General features: G+C 36.0%; 1 protein-coding gene across 3 annotated transcripts in view; it reads left to right on the top strand.

Annotated features, from left to right (window-relative positions):
• OTOGL (otogelin like) overlaps positions 1 to 22398 on the top strand; it is a gene marked incomplete at both ends in the record, with an annotated part of 129943 nt that overhangs the window by 78012 nt on the left and 29533 nt on the right. For 2 of the 3 annotated variants that reach the window (XM_080811915.1, XM_080811913.1), the window contains 11 exons: positions 1534 to 1650; positions 2529 to 2685; positions 3305 to 3331; positions 7756 to 7923; positions 9761 to 10039; positions 11961 to 12078; positions 16506 to 16585; positions 16930 to 16998; positions 19279 to 19355; positions 21805 to 21982; positions 22256 to 22398. In XM_080811915.1, the coding sequence (XP_080668041.1) occupies positions 1534 to 1650; positions 2529 to 2685; positions 3305 to 3331; positions 7756 to 7923; positions 9761 to 10039; positions 11961 to 12078; positions 16506 to 16585; positions 16930 to 16998; positions 19279 to 19355; positions 21805 to 21982; positions 22256 to 22398 (1413 nt within the window). The remainder of the gene's footprint in view (positions 1 to 1533; positions 1651 to 2528; positions 2686 to 3304; positions 3332 to 7755; positions 7924 to 9760; positions 10040 to 11960; positions 12079 to 16505; positions 16586 to 16929; positions 16999 to 19278; positions 19356 to 21804; positions 21983 to 22255) is intronic. The other variant, XM_080811914.1, reaches the window with a different exon arrangement.

Below are 22398 nucleotides of genomic sequence, written 5' to 3'. Positions count from 1 at the left end.
GTAAGTTCAATTTAGCGCTTAGATGTTTTCCAGGTTATAGGAACCCATAATAGGATTAAAACACAACCTCTGTCATTAGGAATTTAGAGTCTAGATTAGTAGTTGAGCTAGAAAAATTAAGAATGGACATATGAAAGAGGTGCTTTGATAGAGGTGAACAAAGCATTGGCTTCATTATGCTCAAAGGAAGTTTCCCAAAGAAGATGCCATTGGGCTGAATCCTATAAGACACAGGAGCTAGAAAAGTGAAGATGTTGGGAAACAGTGTAGCAGCAAAGGAGGGAATGGTCCATTAGAAGGTGTCAGGAAGACGGGTGCCTAATGGGAATTTCAAAAAATTCAATATGGCAGCTCTGGGGGGGGGGGGTTGGAAGTTGTCAGTGGCTGGAATGCAAAGTATAGAGTGCAAGCTATGAGTGCTAGGATCTAAGGTCCTAAAGTAGTTAGGAGGCTCTTATAATCCAGCTAGTAATGTTAAGTCAGAGAAGATTTAGAAAACTATACAAATTTCAGAGGCATTAAAGATTAAAGTCATCAGCATCTGTTGAAAGGTTGCGTTAGGAGAATCTGGAGAATTCAAGAAAGTCTCATACCTTTCTGACTTATTGGGTAGTTGCTGTACTCTTCCCTAAGGGAGGGCAAAAAGGAGAGGAGATAGTGGAGGAAAGTGGGCCAGATAAGAACAGGCTAGGATGCATTGAGAGAGAAGCTACAGTGAAATTTACATGGAGATGTCCAGTTTTGAGATTCAGGAAAGATATTTGGGCTGGAAATACAGATTTGGCAGTTACTAGAATATGCAGGTTGTTGAAGCCATAAGAAGTGTACAGAATGAGAAAAATAGAGGTTTGAGGATCAAGCTTTGCACAGAAGGGAGGGGGCAGAAGAATGGGGAAGTAGCAGCCATTGAATTAGGAAGAAACTCAGAAGAAAATGGTATCACAAGAAATAAATGTGGAGAGACATTTAAGAAGGGCAAAGTAATAAGTAGAGTCAAAGGTAGTGAAAGGTCAGGTGAGATGAAGACCGAAACATTGCCTTTTATATTTAAGCAACTCTAATGAAGAGATCATTGATGACATTTTCAGGGCAGTTTCGGGGAGGTGGATTAGAAGAGGCAGAGACCAAGTTGCTGAGTACGTGGGAGGTGAGCCTAGAGACACGTGTGCATGTACAACTCCTCAGAGGATGGCTCTGACGGAAATGAATGAGCTGAAAATTAAAGGAAAGAGAATCAATTGCTCACGTAATTTTTTAATGACTGCATTTGAGACAAATTTGAAACCATTTACCTCTACTCTCTAATATCGCCAGAATTTTAATAGTATGCTTAATTATTTTCAAAAAATAATACATACTATTGAGTTGGCTGAACACGGATGCTTTAGGTAAAACTTGTCTAAAGGAACGAGAATATATGAGATGTGATTGTAATGATGGACAATAGTCTGGTTTACTCTGGTTTACTCTGGTTTCAGCCTCAGAAGTCACCCCTTTGAAAACTTTCTCTTTTCTCTTATTTCTCTTCAACAGTGTGAAACCCCAAGTGAATTATTTAAACCCTGTGAAGCACATCAAAACAAATTTCCTTATGCCAAGAAAGAGTGCTCCATTTTGTACAGCGATGTTTTTGCTCCTTGTCGCAATGTGGTAAATGAATACTTTACAAAACTTTCATATTTACATGGGTATTGCTGTCGCTGTGATACTGAGATGAACAGGACAAAGAATTTAACCAACCGTTGACTTTTTGGATGGACTATCTAACCATTGTCAGGAAGACAAATTTGGTAGTTTGTTCATTGGTAGAAGTGATGCATTTAGTTGATTTACTTTCTCCCTCAATTCATCCTATTTAACAGCATACATTTGTACACATTTATTGTAATATTCTGTTCTACTTTATGAAGCATTTTAATAATTCTCAAAGCCAGAAATGATTGGTCAAAGACAAAAATTTTTGTTTTTATTTAGAGAACATTGCTGCATGGACATCTTCTTCTTCTTCTTCTTCTTCTTCTCAACCCAATGTATATTTAAAAGTATTAGTAGTGGCACATTTAAAAGTGTCTTAAAAGCATATGCCAAGATGGAGTAACTTAAATTTTTAAATGCCTTCCCAACATAATAATTTTAAGCCTCAATAGTTTAAAAAATGGCTTAAGGTATTCATAAAAATCACTAAAAGTACAATTGGTGATAGAACATTCTTTTAATTCCATGCAAATATGCTAATAAACAATGAGCTTGTACAAAATATCAAAATATGATTATATTGAAGTTATTGAAATCACATTTTTTGTTAAACCCATTATCTGTTTTGCTGGTTCTTTGATTTTACATTTGCCTAATTCCTTTCTCCTTTGGTCCCTATAGAGGTTTGCAACGTTGAGAACTCTAGGTGGCAGTGTTAAGTTGATAATACCAAATTTTGAAAACCTACTAGTTTGTTTTCTTTAAGAAGTTTGAGTTTTAATCAGTTGTGGTTAGTACTTATTGAAATGAACTCATTTTCATTTCATTTTCAGATTGATGTTACTTCTTTTGCCAAAAATTGCCATGAAGACACATGTAACTGTAATCTTGGTGGGGACTGTGAATGTTTATGCACAAGCGTGGCAGCTTACGCATACAAATGTTGTCAGGAAGGGGTATCTGTTCACTGGAGGTCATCCACTGTTTGTTGTGAGTACCCTAGTGAGAATATCATCACCAGGTGGGAAACTTATAAGGAGATTAATTTGTCCTATCACAGAACAAATACCATGGAATTCACGCAAACAGAATTTAAGATAACTAAACTTTCTATTCTTTTGACAATGCAGATAAACTGTAGTACAGCTAAAGGGTTTATAAAAATAAACATCGAGGTAAAATTTTCTATTCTGTTTGACTCTTGTCAGTTTGACATTCGAACTGTAAATTGTATACCATCCTCAAATTGTTTATGACTTCATTCCCCTTACGGCTGTGAAATTTCCCTGTTCTGATTATAAGAATCAGATTTGAGTCTTTAAACTTTTCATTTACTTATGTAGATGGCAAGTCATCTAAAGATTTTAACACTTTGAGTTCCCATTTCTAAGTAGGCAGATATATTTGCCTACTTATAATCTTACAAAATTTAATTTTTCAACACAACATTCTTAAAGAATCCTCTTTGCTCAGAGGAAGTTCCTAAATAATGATGTCATTCTGTGTTCTTTCACTTGGTCACTGATAAACATAGAGCAATATTTTGCATACTTTCAGATAAGAGGTTAGACTTTTATAGAGTTTAATATTTATTCTTTTATTTTTTTAGCTCTTGACTGTGAATATTACAATGAAGGTATGTAATATTTAAATAAAGATTATTACTATAGCCATTCTGTGGATGTATTTTCAGAGTAAGAGTTTTTCAACAATGTGGGAACAATAGTTCATAATTCAGTATATAACTCAATGAACACCTTTACTTTCTAAAATTTATATAAATTTCTAAGTATTTGAGTTAAAATTTATTTCCTGTAAAATAAAAAGAGTGTTAACTAAGTTTTCAGCATTTAGGAGGCCCTCAGTAAATGGTTTTTGTATGACATGAATGAATTAATGAGTGAAGATAGCTAATTTTTTAGGCAAAAAGGATGAAAGACACATACCAAATGCTTCTCTTTTATTGTTTTGTGTAAATATAAACATTAGTCAAACATTATGTCATAAATATCAAACAATTAGTATAATGATAAGCATGTAAGGAATTTATTTTGCCATCATTGTAGGCAAAAATAATTACATATTATCAGAATGAGAATTTATAGATTTAATGGTAATAAGAGGAGGTGCTACCTAAAACTAAGAAATTGACATAAGAAGAAACAGAGTATTACATCCTCAGTGAAAATGCCAGATAATGGCAGAATTAGAGCCTGCTTTATTATCAAACCTGCTTATTGAGGAAGGTGTAGCCACTTAAACCTAATTCAAACAAGTAAGATAATCCAGGACAGTGTTCAGTGTTCATTTTGTCAGTGACTGGACAAATTCTGGACTCATGATGGGATAAATTAGAGTAATAGTTAAAGGGAAACTGGGCCATTACAAAAACCCCAAGCAACTAATCAAAAGCATTTTTGGTGCCTTATTGAGCTAGGGAGAAATCTGTCAGCTACAAATACCCAAAGAAAGCCAGATAATTTTAGAGAAATAGAGATGATGGATTAAAAAGAAAATTGACATTTTAGTTACATTTATGGAAGTTTGATGGAGAAAAAAAACCCAAAATTAAAAAAAATTCAGTGGTAGTTAAAGAAAATATAAACCAAAAATATCTCCTGTTGAGAAGTTCACACACATGTGCATGTGAGTGCACATGCGTGTGCGCACACACAGACACATTCTATATCAATCCTTTGGAGGTCATGCTGAAATTGAGACTGATTCCCTAATAGTAATAGCTTTTATTGTTAACTACTTTATGTATATCATATAATTTAAGCTTCAAAATATGCCTGTAAGGTAGTACTATTAACACTTTATAGAGGAGGAAACTGAGGACCAGAGGGGTTAAAATAATGGTCAAAGTCACTTAGTCAAAAATGTAGTAAACTGAGATTTGTAAGCAATCTGATTCAGAAGCAAAGAGCTTGACCTCCATGCTGCACTGTCCTGAGTATGGTTAATAAACCCCAAACTCAGAAAGATCACCACACACTGTTACCATGCGCTCTACACAATGTACACAGACATCAGTTTGAAAAAAATTGCTCCAGTAACTTCCTCACTTAAGAATGCCTGCCTCACACAGTTCTGCTGCAAAAATCTCCATCTGTGCCTTTGTACTTTCTGGCATTTCTTCTGTAGTCCTTTGGGTCCCAAAGCAGAATTTTCTATGAATATTGAATTTCTACCTTTTGCTTCTTGGTATATTTTGCTTTCTCTCAACAAGTCCCCTGCACTATTGTGATGCTTCTTTTTTCTAATGTGTTCTAGGATTCTTCAAACCACTTCCTCTGGTGTCATCTATAATATTCAGAGGACGAACATGGGGCATTTAGCCTCCGTGGGACACTGATTGACTCAGTGGAGTGACAGGGGAATCTGTTTCCTATGATCAAAATAATAGGCAAAAGCATTAACTGGCCAAGGAGAGTAGGAGTTTGCAAAAGTAATGCAATGAAGATAGATGATTGAAGGGGAATATAGAATTGAGATTGTTGATACTTGTTATGAAAAGAAAATTGTTTAAATGAGTATTTTTAATAGGCTTCATTCCCACTAATTTTATAGATATTTTAAATCTACTTAGTCTTCTTAGGATATGCAGCACTGATACATTTCTTCCTTTATTTAGTACATACCAGGCACTGTGTTATCAAGGTACTTATCAATATTTCAAGCTAATGCAGAAGTAAATAATTGTGATTCTATAAGAAGAAAATTTTAAAAAGTAGGAGAATTCAGAGGTTACCGTTGATACTATTTCAGTAATCTTTAATGCAAAGGCTATATGTAACATCTTCATATTAATTTTATGGCATTTACTAAAAATACAAAGATTTTATTATTGTGATTGCTGTCAGTGAGCAAGGACTTCAATATTCCACTAAAACTGTTGTGCAAGTTTTAAGCTCAGAGTGATTTTATTAGCCAGGATATGCCTAATATTGTGTTTAAATAATCACTGAAGGAAATGATTGCTTTCAGTAGGTGGTGAAATTATACTCTCCCTAAAGAAAATTAATGATAAAGTCAATGATTTTTGTCTTAATTGCCAGTGAAAATTCATGAGTATCCAAATATAAGATATCAATCAACTGGGAGACAATTCAGAAGCTTTCAATTTTTATACAAATGGATTTTTCAGGTGAAAATTATCTCTTCAGGTTGCTGTTAGTAAAGGACCCATGCTGTGGACAAGAGAAGATTTTGTTTGGTTGTCTAATTCATTTCCCTTATTCTTATATCGAATGTCCATGAGGGTGCTTCAGTCCCTCAAGTTGTAGTTTTATATGTCTTCTTCATTTTGAATTATATCTCATTGTGATTTACATACTTATCAATTAATTTATACATTATTTACATATTTATACAAACCAACATATTTATAAAATGAAATACATTTGTATCTGGGAAGTTTATGTTGCTCTTATCTCTCTTAGAAAATGAGCCAGCAAATAGTGGAGACTAATGATATAGCTTTCTTTGGTTCTTGTAGATTTGGGCTCATAAACACTGTGCATTGTGTGTATTTGTCAGAGCAATGGGGAGGCCATGCTATGGGCTCATGGAGAGATTCTCCACTGTATCTGTTCAGTTCCATCTTGGTGGGAGCAATTGTCTTCAAGTCTCCATCTCTACTCAAGTTGTTCAAATTCCTGGTAACTCTTTCTCTCATGGCTTGTAAGGGTCCCCAGGTGCTCATTGGTGAGGTGTCTCCAGTCTGTGGAGGAGTCAACATTTGAAGATAACTTATCCTGAGTCCTTGCCTCTTCTCTAGGTCTTCATGAAGGAAATTTTGGTTCTTGGTCCCCTTTTTGCTTCAAAGACTTTTGACTCCAGTCTAATTTCTCCCTTCCCCCAAACCTGATCTTCAGTCCTGAAAGAGGAAAAAAAAAAATCCTAACCCTCTGATTTCTTTAGTTATTTTCCCCCCCTCCATCTTTAGAGTGGGATTTGTGAGGAAAATTGTTCTTGAGATAAAAATTAGAGGAAAGAAGGAATGAGAAATTCACTGACAGCAACTGGATTGATCTTTTATGATAGCACTTGCCACATACATATTAATATTTTACATAACCTATAACATAGAAAATACACACGCACTTATGCCAAGCATACAGGTGATAATTATGTAACCTAATTTTGATGATTCAGAAGAAACTTCAAAGTTTTATAGTCTCTCAGTTATATTAATCATGGAGATTAGGCTGGCATGGAGATTAGGCTGGAGGTAAACTGAATTTATTATCACAAAACCTAACTCATTATTTTTTTGAAAATCATGAACTTACCTGTAATTCATAAGATAAGGTTTGCAGAAAAGTTATTCTGATTGAGTTTCGAGTTTGTCTCTACACTAATAAGGTTTTTACTACAGTAAATATTTTCCATTTTATATGGAGCTAGTTAAGTGCATGAGAAGCAATAGCACAAGTAAAAAGACTTTGGACATCTTTGTTGAGCTTCGTCCGATTTTCTTTTTTATAGACATGCCTCACTGTCAGTAATTCCCCAAACAGAAAAATATCGTAGATCACATCTGTGACTTCTGTTTTCATGCAATGCGACCTATTAGAGAGAGATGATTTTTTAGAAGACTTTCAATATCCCTGGCCATAGATAGAGATAAATTTATGTTTATTGAGAATAGGTTCAAATCATGCAATATTAGAGTGGAGAGTTACCTAGACAAACTTCTTCACCTAGGTAAGAAAAACGGAGATCCGGAAAGCTCGAATCAATCTTCTAAGGAGCACTGTTTTACCTATACAGATACTTGTAAACATATATACATATCTGAAATATATGTTTTAAATTACACAATCTAAATATGATGTATATATTCCAATTTGTTATAGTATGTTATTTTTTAAAAAATAGTTCACTTATTGTATCAAAGATAAATACTTAAGTGCACAATAATTTTTGTGGTATTTCTTTGTTATTAACATCTATCCCATTGAAATGTCAGCTTGAAATGTAAAACTCCAATGCCAATTTATACTTGTAAAACTCCTGTGAATATTTATAATTCTCTTATCTGCATTTAACTAGGGCTTGGAGAAGGGCCATACATGCTGGCAAGTTATGGACAGAGTGGCCTTGTTCTGGGAGCCAATATGACCAGTAGAAGCATTTTCTCTTTGCCAAGGAGTAGTATTCATGGCAATTTATTTTTTAATTTTATGATCACTCCAGGCCTTTTTAAAGAGAAGGCATCATGTAAGTATAATTTCCAATTGAAAATAAGAATTTCATTTTCCATTTACATTGTTTTTCATTTATTCATGTAGTAGCTATTAGCCGGGGATCTAATACATTTATGGCTTTTTTTTTTTAAGATTTTATTTATTTGACAGCGAGAGAGACACAGCTAGAGAGGGAACACAAGCAGGGGGAGCGGGAGAGGGAGAAGCGGGCTGCCCGCCAAGCAGGGAGCCCGATGCGGGGTTCGATTCCAGGACCCTGGGAACATGTCCTGAGCTGAAGGCAGACGCTTAACAACTGAGCCACCCAGGCACCCCCATTTATGGCATTTTTTAGGTGTCCTAAAGGGTATAAAATAAGAAACTGGTACACGAACCAACTATCTCTTTTGTATATAAAATCTTTTTTTTGTTTATCTCTTAGCATACATACATTAGAATTGAAATTATTTGACTGAATTTTTCGTCCTAAATAAAGCACAACTTAAATTTTCATAGTAACCATGGTAGACTTGATTTGAAATTTTTGAAATTTTGATTTGATATCAAAGTAGTTAAATATTAAGAAAATAAATCAGAATCTAGAAAGTCTGTTGTCCTTTATGGCCTTGTCTTTCCTGGTACCTGGTCCCACATTTACTGATTTCCATCTGCAGATCTATACTGGTCCTATCCACTTGGCACCTGTTCTAACTAATGGTTAGTGTCCCCTTCTGACTGGAGATAATCAGGCTGCATTGGTGCTATACTAGCCCTACTTAGAATCACTCGTGAGGTGTTATATGAACTTAGAAAATATTTATTAAATGAATCAGACTTAATTTTTTTTATCTATTTTGAGAAATCTCATGATTTTCTAGTTAGAATGAATTGCATTCTTCTTATTAAAAAACTTAGTTCTTTTTAATCTATGAAAACACCTATCACAGTCTGAAGTTCCAATTTATGTGTTTGTTCCATACTTTTCCTCTGAAAAAGATTTCTTTTATTCTTTTTTGCATCCTCTAGGGCTCAACAGAAGGACTTGCAAGTTTTAAGATATAATCAATGCCTTTGGAATTATACATTGGATTTGAGCAAGCTCTTCATTTTATGATTTATAATAAGTGATGTTTTAATAAAAAAATCCTAATGGATTTAAACTAAAACAATTAAAACCTAAAAAATTAAGGTCTAAGAAATTAAACCTAAACTCTATTAAAAAAACTCTTATATCATGGCTTTGAGGAAAACCCTTTCAAGCATTTAAAAAAAAGGATGACATTTCTCAAATGTTTTATAATTGCTCATTAGCCTTTGACCATCTATTGGGAAATAGACAATAATGTTGAGCAAATAGTTTTTTCTTAATGCAGCAAGATCACTTGCAAGATTATTTACCCATTAAGAGCCCAGTTATATTGTAATGCAATGACATGCCTAAATTGATCTGTTTCCTATTCTTTTAGATCATCCAATTTAGCTAATTGGAGAGCCTGTGCATTTGAAAATGTTAAAGCTTGCAAATACAAATATGTGTTCAATCAGTCATTCAGTTCCCTGTATGAAATTGTGTGTGCTGGGGTCCTAAGTTGATATTTCTTTTTTCCCCCAAGGGACATGAGAAATTATTTAAAAAATAGAACTCAGCAAAGACTGATCTTTTTGAGTTTTTGAGCTAACAATACATTACATTAAAATGTTAATTTTCTTTTTAAAGATATTAGAATTCATCTCTGAAATCTTAGAGATGGTATTCATTATACATGGCAGTTATGCAGTTCTGTCTTTGCAAATACATTTTACAATGCTGGTTGATGATCTCCCTCTGAGAACCCAGGCGCAAATCAAACACGCTGCTCTATGTTTTACAGCATTGGCACTTGTTTCCTTGGAGTCTGCCGAAAGGCCAAACTACTTTCTCTATGTCCACGATGATGACACTCTTAGTTTGAAACTGTGGCAGGCAAATTCAGCCTTCCATCGAAGAGCCACATTTTTCCACCATCAGGGTCTCTGGATTCCTGGTTACAGTGCATTTGAGTTATACAGCAAAAAAGGCTTTTTCATCATCCTCACAGATTTTAGTGTCAAAGCATCAAAATATGATGATTCCGAAGAATTCAAACATTCAAGTAGCTTCAGCATAGAAGGTATGGTTTCTGAGATCTTCAAAAGGAGAATCAATAGATAATTTACCTTATGGCAAAATATCAAAAATTTTTAAGTCATTTGTAAACGAGTCCCAGTAGACTAGCTGGTATGACCTTGAGTGAGTAAGTTTCTTAACCTCTTTGTCTTTGGTTTATGTGAAATTAGAATGGGGGAAATAATAATACCTACTTTATAGAGTTATTATGTCACATAAATTAATTGGCAGATAGTTTAGAACAGCCTTAAATAATGTTACTTTTAATTATGGTCCCAGTTATTACTTTTAGGGCTATCTGGACTTTGGAAACTGAGCTTCCTCACATCTCTTGGGTCTACTGCTTGTACTTTTTCTTTCCTAGAAGGCAGCTTCTCAATAACCTGATTCTTAATGATAAAGGCAGCACGTTTATCTCTATCTTTTGAATAGTAAGGTATCTGGTTCCATTGACTTCTGGAAGATTTCCCTGGTTCAGTAGAAGCCTGGTTTTATTTCTAGAAATCCTTGCAGTTTTATAGCTGTTGAATTTTCTGAATTTCAGAGAGGAATCTTCACTTCCTCATCTGATGTTTTTTCAAAATGTAGGAGCTTAACATATATCTTGGATCTCCCAAATAAATTACTTCATTTTAACCTGTGATTTGTTTCATTCATTCATTTGCCTTTTCTGTTGTGGATAAATTTCTGCAAACCTCGATAGTCTTTGGATTTTAGGAATTCAGATGAGCTTCAAATTTTTGCCTATTAAAAAGGGTTCCTGCACTCATGAGAAAAAGTCACTGATATGTCTATACTACATTCTATAGAGCAGATATGATGTTTTTACTTGACTTTACTTAAAAGTTGAATGTTATGAGACTCTGTTCGCCCTCCAAGCTAGTTAGACTCAGACCCAGTGGCCCCACCTAAGTTTTGGACAACTGTTGCCAATGGCATCATTAGAATCTCAGAAACTGATCTTTGTGGAGTTCTTAAAACTAGGAAACTCTAGGGATCTACTCTAGTCTTAGAACCAATCCTCTGTCAGGACTCACAATTCCAGTGACCCAGATCTAATGACCACTCTAATCTTTAGATGCACAGATGCCTTCCAAAAAGTTTGATTTTCCTACCCATACTTTAGAATTCCATTCTGTATCCAGAATCTGAGAAACATAACCCCTACCATGAATTTTCTCCTTTATGGAGCTCTCTTCTCCAGATATAATTTTGGACTGCTACAGAAAGACTATTCTATGTTGTCAGAAGAGAGAGTACTAGCAGAATTTGTAAAAGAAAACTCTTCAATCAAGGGAGGTTTTATAACTTAAGCATGTATTATTAAAGCCCATTCATTTGTTTTTGTCATCAGATAATTCTTACCATGTACAAGGTAATGCTCTAAGTTCTGTGAGAACAAGGATGGAATGCTCTCCCTAGGTTTGATGTCAGGAAACATGTCTTTGGTCTTGCCATTTTCCTAATTGTTTGAACTTGGCAAGTCATTTGGCTCCTTTGAGCCTCATTTTTTTTTTCATTTATAAAATGAAAATAATACTCAATAGGCTTGCTAGGATAAAATAGAATAATGGACAAAAATTACTTTGCAAAAAGTAAAATTCCAAACAAGTGTTCGGTATTATGACATGTAGATCATTAGAACCCAGTGAACATAAAGGGAAAAGATTTTGAATTTTTCATCGCTTTCTCCAACTGGTGGGTTTTAAAAATCTTTGGAAGGTAGACTAACATTTAAATATTCAAACTAACCATGAAATATTTTGATCACCAAGTTATTGTCATGTCTTTTTCCCTAGCTCTGTCTTTTCTACAGCATTATGGTCAAGGAAGGGTCAAACCCTAGAAGGGTTACTATCATAAATCATTATATTTCAAGCAGTACATTAAAAATATGTGCAATCTAGACTTTCTTATTTCTCCAGAAATACAGGCAGCAGTGCCCTACCGGAGGATGTGTGAATGGAGATACGAACCTTGTGCCACTCCCTGCTTTAAAACATGCAGTGACCCTGAGGCGCAAGCGTGTAAATTTCTCCCACCGTAAGTCGTGTTTAACCATTCAATGCACAACTTCCAGCAGTAGCAGATTCTTCTCTCAGTGGACTTTTTTTTTTTTTTAGAATTTTAAAAGTAAAAGACAGTTCTCAAGATTCATTTGTATGTGTTCTATACTGAATAAAGAATTAATTTCCTTGTATTCAAGCAGTGGTTATTGAGGGGTTGTGATGTGGCAGGAATTCTAGCTGATATGGATGTAGTACTGAACGAAACAAAGTATCTCCCCTCATGCTGCTTACACTTTGTTGGGTTAAAGCAGAGAATAAGCTAATGAAAACATAAATGTGTAATACAATATATTGGTAGATGGAGATAGGTGTTGTGGAGAAACAGAAAGGAAAGTAAGAGAGACAGAGAGCATAAGACATGTGTGTCTTTGCTAATTAACATAGGGTGGTCAGAGAAAAACACATGAACGAGGTAGTGTGTGGTCAGAGATGTAAAGGAAGGAAGGGAATTGGCTATGTAAATGTCTGGGGAAAGATCTGAGAACAGTACGAAGGTCCTGGGGTGGGAATATATCTGGTGTGTGTGAAGATAAACAAGGAAGTCAGTTAGTTGGGACAAAGTGAACAAAACTAAAAGAAGTAGGAGATGAAACTGGAGAGTCATGGTGGTGTGCAAATCACATAGGGCCTTGTGGTCCATGGTGGGGACTTTGTTTTTTCCTCTGAGCAATGCCCTGGTATATTTTGGACAGAGAAGTGACATGGTTTGATTTATGTTTAAAAAGTTTCCTCTGGCTGTTGTACTGACTCTTGGGAGGGCGGAGGACAAGGGCAGAACTGGTCAGTAATTCAGGTAAGATGTGAAAGGGATTTGACTAGGTTGCTAGCCCTGAAAGTTGTGAAAAGTGTGAAGATTCTGAATATATTTTGAACTTAGGGCCATGGGTTTTACGGATTTAATATCAATCATGAGAGAAAAAGGAGTCAGATTCAAGGTTAGACATTAGCAATTTTTAGGTAGAACCATTTGAAATTACCATTTTTGTAGTAAAAATTGCTCAAATATTAGATGTTTCCACTTAATGGGGTGACTTAGTTGCCATCTATTGAGGTAGGGAGGATGGTAGGGGAGCAATCTGCAGGAAAAGTCAGGAATTTAGTTTTGAGGATATTAAATTTGAGAACAAAATTGTTCATTAGATTTGGCAAAACAGAGAATACAAAGAGCCAAAACAGAGACAGAGTATAAACAGCTTCTTTTTTTTTTTTTTAAAGGAGTTTTGCTGTAAAGGAGAACAAAGAAATGGAACAATAATAGGAGGGAATATTTTTTAAAGGATCATTTTACATGAGGCATCTGTGAGCTTCATTTCTGTGATAGAGCCTGGGTCTACAAAAGGTTCTGGGCACATGAATGAATGAGACACAGCACTTCTTTCCAGTCTTTAGGAAGAGGACAGAAACAAAACCCGATAATGATAATACAGTGGAAAGAGGGCTGAAGCAATAATGAAAACAACTAGCACACTGTAGTCTTTGTAGAGGGACTCACACGGTGCCGAGTGCTGTGAATTGGGTCATCTCTTTATCCCCACTGTCGGGGATAAAGAGGCACAGGGAGGTGACACAATTTGCTCTCTATGACACAGTTTCTAGACACTCGGGCCAGGAATTGAACCTCTACTGGGTGTGAAGTGCCGTGGGAGCAGAGAGAAGGAAGTATTTCTATTTCTATTTCTTTCTTTCTCTTTTTTAAGATTTTATTTATTAATTTGAGAGAAAGAGCGTGCACAAGTGGGGGAGGGGCAAAGGGAGAGAAAGAGCAGATTCTCCGCTGAGCTGGGAGCCCAAAGTAGGGCTCTATCCCAGGACCTGGAGATCATAACCTGAGCTGAAGGCAGAAGATGCTTAACCATCTTAGCCACCCAGGCGCCCCTCTATTTTCTTAAAAATAAGGACAGCTGGTTCTGTATAAAAAGGAGACATCTCCAACATTCACTTGGACCTCTTATGTTCACACACCTATTTCCTGCCTCTTCTGGTAGCCATCAGGAGGAAGGGACTCAACGGGGTGGGGGGAGCACACTGAGTTGGGCACTGGGGCAAGGAGGGGAGACAGAGGGCAGAGAGCATCACCCACCCAGGCACAGGGGAGGAAATGAGCTATAGTTTGAAGTAGCATATTATTTCTTGTGGTATAACAGTCTCCTAGGCGGCTGAACCCAGATCCTCAGTGCTTCCGTAGTTTGGTCTATAGCTTATTCCAAAACTTCTCTTTCCATTAGGATTCAGAGAAGAGATTCAAGATGAAACTTTGCCTCTCCCAAGCTTTCTCATCTCTATCTTCTTTCAACTTCTCCCTCTGCCCTGCACTGAGATGCCTAATTATTTCTCCTGAGGGAGACTCAAGTACAGATCTGGGGCTTTTTTTTTTTTTTAAGATTTTATTTACTTATTTGAGAGAGGCAGAGAGAGATCATGAGAGGGCAAACGGTCAGAGGGAGAAGCAGACTCCCTGTGCAGGGAGCCTGACGCAGGACTTGATCCTGGGACTCCAGGATCATGATCTGAGCTGAGGGCAGTTGCTTAACCAGCTGAGCCACCAAGCCACCCTGGAGCTGGGGCTTTAACACACCTCTGCACCCCTCCTCCAAGTCCCCCACAGAACCGCGATCCTCGTTCTAGATTTTTGCAGTTTCTGGCACATAGCAAGTGTTAAAAACAAAAATATCTAGTGGAAATGAGAACTCCTATGAGAAAAGATGCCAACTAGCATACCATAGAGCCCATATGTAAATACAGTTTTTCCCTTTATGTAATATACCTATTATAAGAAATGGTCTACATCTGAGGTATTTATTTATCAGTCAGAAGTTGAACAGATGATCAGTTGTGTGACAAAATAAAGAAGAATCTGCTGTGTGCAACTATGAAGGCATTTTAAAGGAATAAGTTACTGATTTTTTGCAAAATATTTTAAGAAAGTGGCTGTGGTTTTGACTTGCATTAAGCAATCACGAAGTAATTGAGTTGCACAAAAAATTGATGTTTATTTAATTTAATGATAACCTACTGGCCCTAGTCTCTCCATCCATATAGTAACTTTAATTTTTGTGTTTTGTTTGATGAAATTTAGAGTAGACTAGGAATATCATACACCAATTAAAGTTTTATTAATCAAGTTCATTTTATAAAAAAAAAAAAAATTGGTCACATAAACTAAGCTATTTATGTAAAAAAAATCATCTGAGAGGGAGGTATCCAAGAGATGGCTAAATGTGTCTCATGTTAGAAGAGAAATTAGCTTTTCTTGTTTTTTAAAAAAGTGTTGCCTGGATTTCTTTCCATGAACTAGTGCCCTCTGGTGGCAATATTTACTCCTAATGTCAGGTTCATTTTCATCCTGAACTGGAAAGAGGCCTTGGGTATTTTCAATTCAGATTCTCTACAGATATTGGAAATGTCTAAAAATATTTAAAATGTTATTACTAACTTCTAGTGTATTTGAAAGTCCGATAATCAAGGCTTTTTATAAAAATATTTGTGTTTATTCTCTTTAGCATGTATGAATCTAATTGGTTATACACAAAAGATTGCTTATTTTCTTTGAATCAGAACAAATTGGACTGAGCGTCAATTAGACAAGAAAGAAAATGTAACCTCACTTCTTATATTGACTTCATTCCCTTAGATAAAAGCATTCCAGATGACCACTCTTGTCTTTGGCCCATGATGTCCAAGCCATAGCGCCTTCAAATTTGGGACCCCTGCTTTGCTTCTGTGCCATGCATGAGAAGTGGAGATCCTTAAGAAAACCGAACATCTGGAATTTGAAATCCAATATCCATAGACTTATATACAACCATATCCTCCCGGGGCACTGCCAAACATTTGGGGTCTTGAGAACCAACCCTTCTGCTCCTCCCCTCCCTGTTCTAGAAGAACAGCAACCATGTTCTACCTCCATCCCTCCCACCTGGAGAGTCCTAATACCTTTTCAATGATTTAGGGCTTAATAGTACTCAGGGAGAGCCACCGAATGTCTCTTTTGTCTGCCAGTGTCTTTAAGGCAAGGATATTTTAAAAACATCTCTTTCAACTGAGGTTTGGGGGAGTGTAAGAGTGGAAAGTCCAACAAATACAGATTAAAATCACAATAAATGAATCTTCTGCATTTCCAGTGATTTATAGAGCATGGCTTTAGTGTGTTCCAACCACAAGCGTATGCTTTGAAAATTCTGTGTTCAGATTCTTCATTAATCATGAATGATGTCTGTTTATCATCCCTTAGGGATTGGGATTTCATAAAATGAATTATGATGGAATGGCAGCAAATGGAGCACTCCTTACTGCTTGACAAATAGAGTAGAAGACTTTCAGGAAGAATATGTGTTTGTTGCATATATTAAATACAGTATTTTTTTATTTTAAACTTTTTTCACTTTTTTTTTTTATGTAAAGGGTTGAAGGATGCTTGCCCTACTGTCCTAAAAATATGATCCTTGATGAGGTCACCCTCAAATGCGTTTATCCAGGAGACTGTAAGTGGGAAATTTTCCTAATTTATCCTGAAAAACAAAACACATAAATATTTTTTTCTCTACTGATGGCAAGTGGTTATAAACAGAAGTTTTAGACAACAGACTTTTATAAGATTCTTCTTTAATATCCCTTCCACATTTTTTTTTGTTTCTACTTCTAAAACATATAAATCTTCCCTCTGACACCCCTCCTGTGCTTTCTCTCCCAAAACATTTTTCTTGAAGCTAAAGATCCCTTTTGGAAGTATATATGGGCCTCATTTTAAGCACAGCAGATTAAGGAAGTGTATCTTTGTGCTTTTTGTTTTTATTTTTGTTTTTGTTTTTGTTTTTGTTTTTTGTAGGCATACCTCTGATTCCCACAGAACCTGCGTTAGTGCCACCAGGTAAGCAGTCTCTAATCATGTTTACAGCTATTGTTACCATTTGAAACCCTGAGATTAGCATTATGTAACTTAAGTCTTAGCACACTTAATAACGGCTCACTGACATCAGTATTACCCATTGGCTAGAAAGCCCAGCAGTCACTTTGTTGCGTTCTGTAACTGTTCACTGGCTCAGCATGCCAGGTTTTCTGAACAGCTTCATCATTTGGTTTACTGCTTCCTCTATTTCGGTAGCACAGATAACAAGGACTTCCCTCACTTTTTAAACTTAGAATTTGGGTGTCGCTAAATCGTGCATAAATATTCGCAGTCGTTAAGTAGACTCTGAAGAGAGGCTAATGCAAATGAAGTCATCCTTTGGCACTTCCATTTTTGTTCTGTCCCAGCCTCTGGAGTGGACATTCTGGCTCATACCTCACTCTCTCCCTCTCTAGGAAATTTGGCATAGGAAAGAGTTTGATAAATCTGTTCACAGTAAGGCTTGACAAATGTAATGTATTATTTTTCCTGAGATTATACTTCAGAAAAGTTCAGATACTTATTCTTTTTTTTTTTTTGGTTATATTATCATAGCTTCACTGTATTTCTAATTAAATTATCTGCTTAAAAAGGCAGGTAGGTGTTGTGACCTTATGTAGGAGTTATGGCTTTCAGAGTCCATTCCAAGAGATTTTAAAAATAAAAATGTTCTGAACCAATTATCTAAATAAACACAAAATTTTTAAAATTGAAGTACAGTTGACATACATAAACCTCCCAGTAACTATTACTATTCCCACTATTCTTACTGGCTCCCAATTATCAGATATTTAGCACCTGCCAAGCACTGGACTAACCACTTGGCATACATTTAATCCTTGTAAGTCATTAGAATTTTCCATGACTCTGTGCTTGTTTTGGACTAGAATTTTGTTTCCTCGTCTATGGCTTAAACAATTATGATGATAACAATAAAAATATTTAGGTCTGTATTGTTTCATATTTTCTAGAAGATGTAATCTTATAGAACATGAATATTGCTCCTAGGACCAAGGAATGGGAATTTTGTTCTTCTTTATTCTGTAAATTAGAAATGATAAAATAAGCATGAAATTAAGGTTACTTAGAGAATTTATTTCACTGAAAAAGTAAGTTTTCTCTTCAATCATTGTGGTAGACTGAATAATGGCCCTCCAAAGATATCGATCTCTTAATCTCAAGAATTTGTGAACATGACCTTACATGCAAAGGGTTAAGGGTCTTGAAATGGGGAAATTATCCTATATTAATCCATATGTTTCCAATATAATAACAAGGGACCTGATAAGAGAGTGGCAGGAATGTTAGAGTCAGAGAAGGTGACAGGATGACAGAATCAGAGAAGGGGAGGGAGAGAAATTTGAAGATATAATTCAGTGACTTTGAAGATGGAAAATGGGACCATAAGCCAAAGTAGTCAGGCAATTCAAAGAGTTGGAAAAGGGAAGGAAACAGATTCTTCCTTGGAGCCTCTAGAAGGAATGCAGCCCTGCTGATACCTTGATTTTTAGGACTTTGATTTCCAGGACCACAAGATAATAAATTGGTGATATTTTAAGACACGAAATTTGTAATAATTTGTTACAGTAGCAACAAGAAATGAATACAGTCATTTTTGGGCAATATCAACTCAACAATGGGTACCAATTATAGCTAGACAAAATTTCAACCATTCATTTGGCTCTTCTGTGGTCCTTCAGACTTTGACTATTTAAGAGATGACTTTAGTCCTAACAATAGATTTTGAAGGTGCCTTACAAATGTGTTTACCAATCACATCTTCCCTGTCTATGGATCCCTTCTTCATTGCACCCACCACTGGTGGTCCACATGAGACTCACAGCCCCATCCATTCTGCCTGCAAGGAAAACATTCTAGAAATTCACCAAGGGAAATGAATCAGCTTCACTAATTATTTTTAAGAGGCAACAGAATTTGTAACTCCTGAGCACTCTTCAGTGATACTGATATTTTTTACCTGTTTAGACAATTGTGTTGACACTATCAAGACAGTGAAGAAGTTTATAGAATGGTGGTTAAAAATCTGAGCTGTGGAAAAAGAATCCCAAGTTTGAATTCTGGCCCTTACACTTCCTAGCTTACCTGTCTATACCTTCATTTCCTTATATGTAAAATGATAAGAGTGTTGTTATCTACTTTACAGAGTTCTTGCAAGGAATAAATGAAATTGTCTGTATAAAATTCCTCAGCACACTTTCTACTGCATGCAAATACCTTACATGATAGATACCATTCCACTAATGGAAAGGATATCTTCATTTCTAATAGGTCCAGAAATGATTACTCCATCAGACTTCACTGTCTTGGACATGCTAACTCCAACAACAACAGGTTTGGAATGTGAGGTATGGCTGGGTGATCTATTCCAGTTACTGGAATTCCTTATAGCATCTGTTCAAGTTTCTGTACCACTATCCAAATGCTATTAAACTTCTCTTGCTATGTTCTCTAGTCTCTCTTTGCCAAGACATAATAAGAAATATGCATTACATTTTAACAAGTTTTTGGTGTCCTCTTAGAGGGACAAACAATTGTATTTTCTTACCTGGTTTAGACATGCCCTACTGATTAGATTCTGGTCACACTAAGAAAAACAAAATTCAGATGAAGTCTTTTTTTTTTTTTCCTTAAGATTTTATTTATTTATTTGAGAGAGAGATGAACATGAGTAGGGGGGGAGTAGCAGAAGGAGAGGAAGAAGAGAAGCAGACTCCCCACTGAGCAGCGAGCCCAGAACAGGGCTGGATCCCAGGACCCTGAGATCATGACCTGAGCCCAAAGCAGGAGCTAACTGACTGAGCCCCTCAAATGAGGTCTTAAGTGTGATACTTCAATAAAAAGTTAACTAATGTGGGCTGCTCTGTAAGACGGGAATTCAAAAATATTTATTAAGCAGCTATTATATGCCAGGCACTATGCCAGATAACAAAGATACATTGGCAAGCAAAAAAGAGTTAAGCTCATTGGACCCCAGAGCTTGTAGTTGTCTTGGCTGAGACTTGAACACTTGGTTATCTTCTTGCTTCAAACGTGCCACTTGTTTGATAAGCCAACTATTCATTCTACCACTATGGCTATGTGATTTCATCCCATCTCAGTGATGGGATGAAATCACAAAGGGAGGGAGAGCAGATAGAGAAGAGGGGAAGGAGGAAGGTATGACAACAAACAAGCAAAGGATAGTGAAATAGGAGAAAATGGAGGAGATTGTAGGTGGTCTAGAAGCCAGGGAAAGAAAACACTAAGGAAGTTGGAGTCCTGTGCCATCTTAAATACGTTAGGAGGTCAAGTAAGGGGAGGTCTGAAAACTGATCGTTGGATTTGGCAACGTAGAGTTCATTGGTGACCTTGTTAAAACAGTTTCGGTAGAGTGGAAGGTAGAGATTGTTTTAGGTGTTTAGATGTTGTAGGGACTTTAGTTTTTGTCTACCTGCTTTCATTTTCCTGGTTAAACAGAAAGCAGAGGGTCAATACTGGGAGGTGATACAACTGCACCCAGAAAATTTTGGAAAATCAGACTTGACTATTCGCCTCCCTTTGACTCTTAAATTTGGAAGTGCTCACCTAATAGTCTCACTATTTGGAGAAGTATTTAACCTCTCTTATCCTTAATTTTGATCATGTATAATATTGGAATGATAGAAACTCAGTTCACAAAGTTTAGGGAGAAACAAATGAAATAAGCTACTGTTAGTGCACGGCATATAACAGATGCTAAATAGATGTTAAATTTTCTTCCCCATCCCCTGAGATGCAGTATAGAGTAGTGGCCAAGGTCACAGATTCCAGAGTAACAATCCCTGAACTTAAATTCTAACTCTTCCACCTACTAGTATGGGATCTTGGGCAAGTTACTTTGACCTTCATCCTCTTGATTTCCCCATCTATAAAAAAAGGAAAAAAATAATAGTACCTACCTCAGAGGGCTATTGTTGGGGGAGTGAAATGTGTTCATTAGAATAATGTCTTGAACATAATATGTGACATAAATGTTTGATCATTGCTGTAATTATTACTATAATTTAAATATAATAAAATTTATATATTTTTGAAAATCTACCACTGATTTTTAAATTTGTTTATCTAGAAGTCAGTGAGCTACATATAAAGATTAACTTATAAAGATTTTGGGGTGCCTGGGTGGCTCAGTGGGTTGAGCCTCTGCCTTTGGCTCAGGTCATGATCTCAGGGTCCTGGGATCAGGCCCCGCATCAGGCTCTCTGCTCAGCAGGGAGCCTGCTTTCCCCTCTCTCTCTGCTTGCCTCTCTGCCTACTTGTGATCTCTCTCTCTGTGTCAAATAAATAAATAAAATCTTAAAAAAGAATTAACTTATAATGATTTTATCCAGAGGCTATTAAACTGATCTCACATATGAATGTTTAATGAAATATGTATAGCGTTAAGTAATAGTTTTTTTAAACTGACATTAACAGAAGTTATAATGATACACTAGCTTTATAAGACATATGAAAGCTTGACCTGTACTATATAGGTCTGTTTGTAAACACTAATGAAGACAATTTAGAACAAGATTTCAATGTGCTCAGATGTCTGAGTATATGGGCAATTCTGATATCAAATCAGTATTAAGGTAAAGCTTAAATTAAGTTCAAACTGAGTATTTTAGAGAGAATACATCAATACAAATTGTAGTGAAGTTTGAATGATCTCTTAAAAGCTTTCATATTTAGGAAATATATACTATGGGCAATGGGAATGGGCAATTAAAAAATTAATTGGAAGCATTTGTTGGAAAGAGGAAAAAGAAAACGAATTTTCTTTTTTATTAACAGCCTCAACAATTTGATCCTGTTTATAATTGTAGCCAATATATATGTCTTAATATGGAATGGCAGTTGTACAACTGGTCCCTCAATTGCCCAAAGGACTTGGAAATGCCTGACTGTGGTTTCCGGGGAAGGCCCGTGCAAGTGAACAGTGATATTTGCTGCCCTGAGTGGGAATGTCCTTGTAAGTTTGCATTTCTTACATGGCAGGCAGTTTTCCAATCAGGAGGAAACTATATTTTTTTTTTTTGAGCTGATCACCTCACTCATCACACCAGTTATTGCTGAACTTTTTCCGTTTAACTTAGGATTTTGTTTCCCAGTGTGCAACTTTTAGAGTTGCTCCTTGTCAAATGTACTAACACTAATTTAAAAGTGTTTTGTTTTTAAAGAAGCTATCATTAGTACAAATACAAATAGTTAATAGACCAAATCCATTCTCTACCATGTTTTTTAGGTCGGTGTTCCATGTTGTCAGAACTGAGCATTATTACATTTGACGGAAACAATGCAGCATTGTATAGTATGGCTTCTTATATCTTAGTAAGAATTCCTGGGGAAATTATAGTTGCTCATATTGAAAAATGTTCCACGAATCAG

The sequence above is a fragment of the Martes martes genome (assembly GCF_963455335.1).
Source record: "Martes martes genome assembly, chromosome: 8".
In the NCBI taxonomy this organism is placed as follows: domain Eukaryota; kingdom Metazoa; phylum Chordata; class Mammalia; order Carnivora; family Mustelidae; genus Martes; species Martes martes.
Note: the sequence above shows the minus strand (reverse complement) of the source record. Positions and strands in the feature narration are given on the sequence as shown.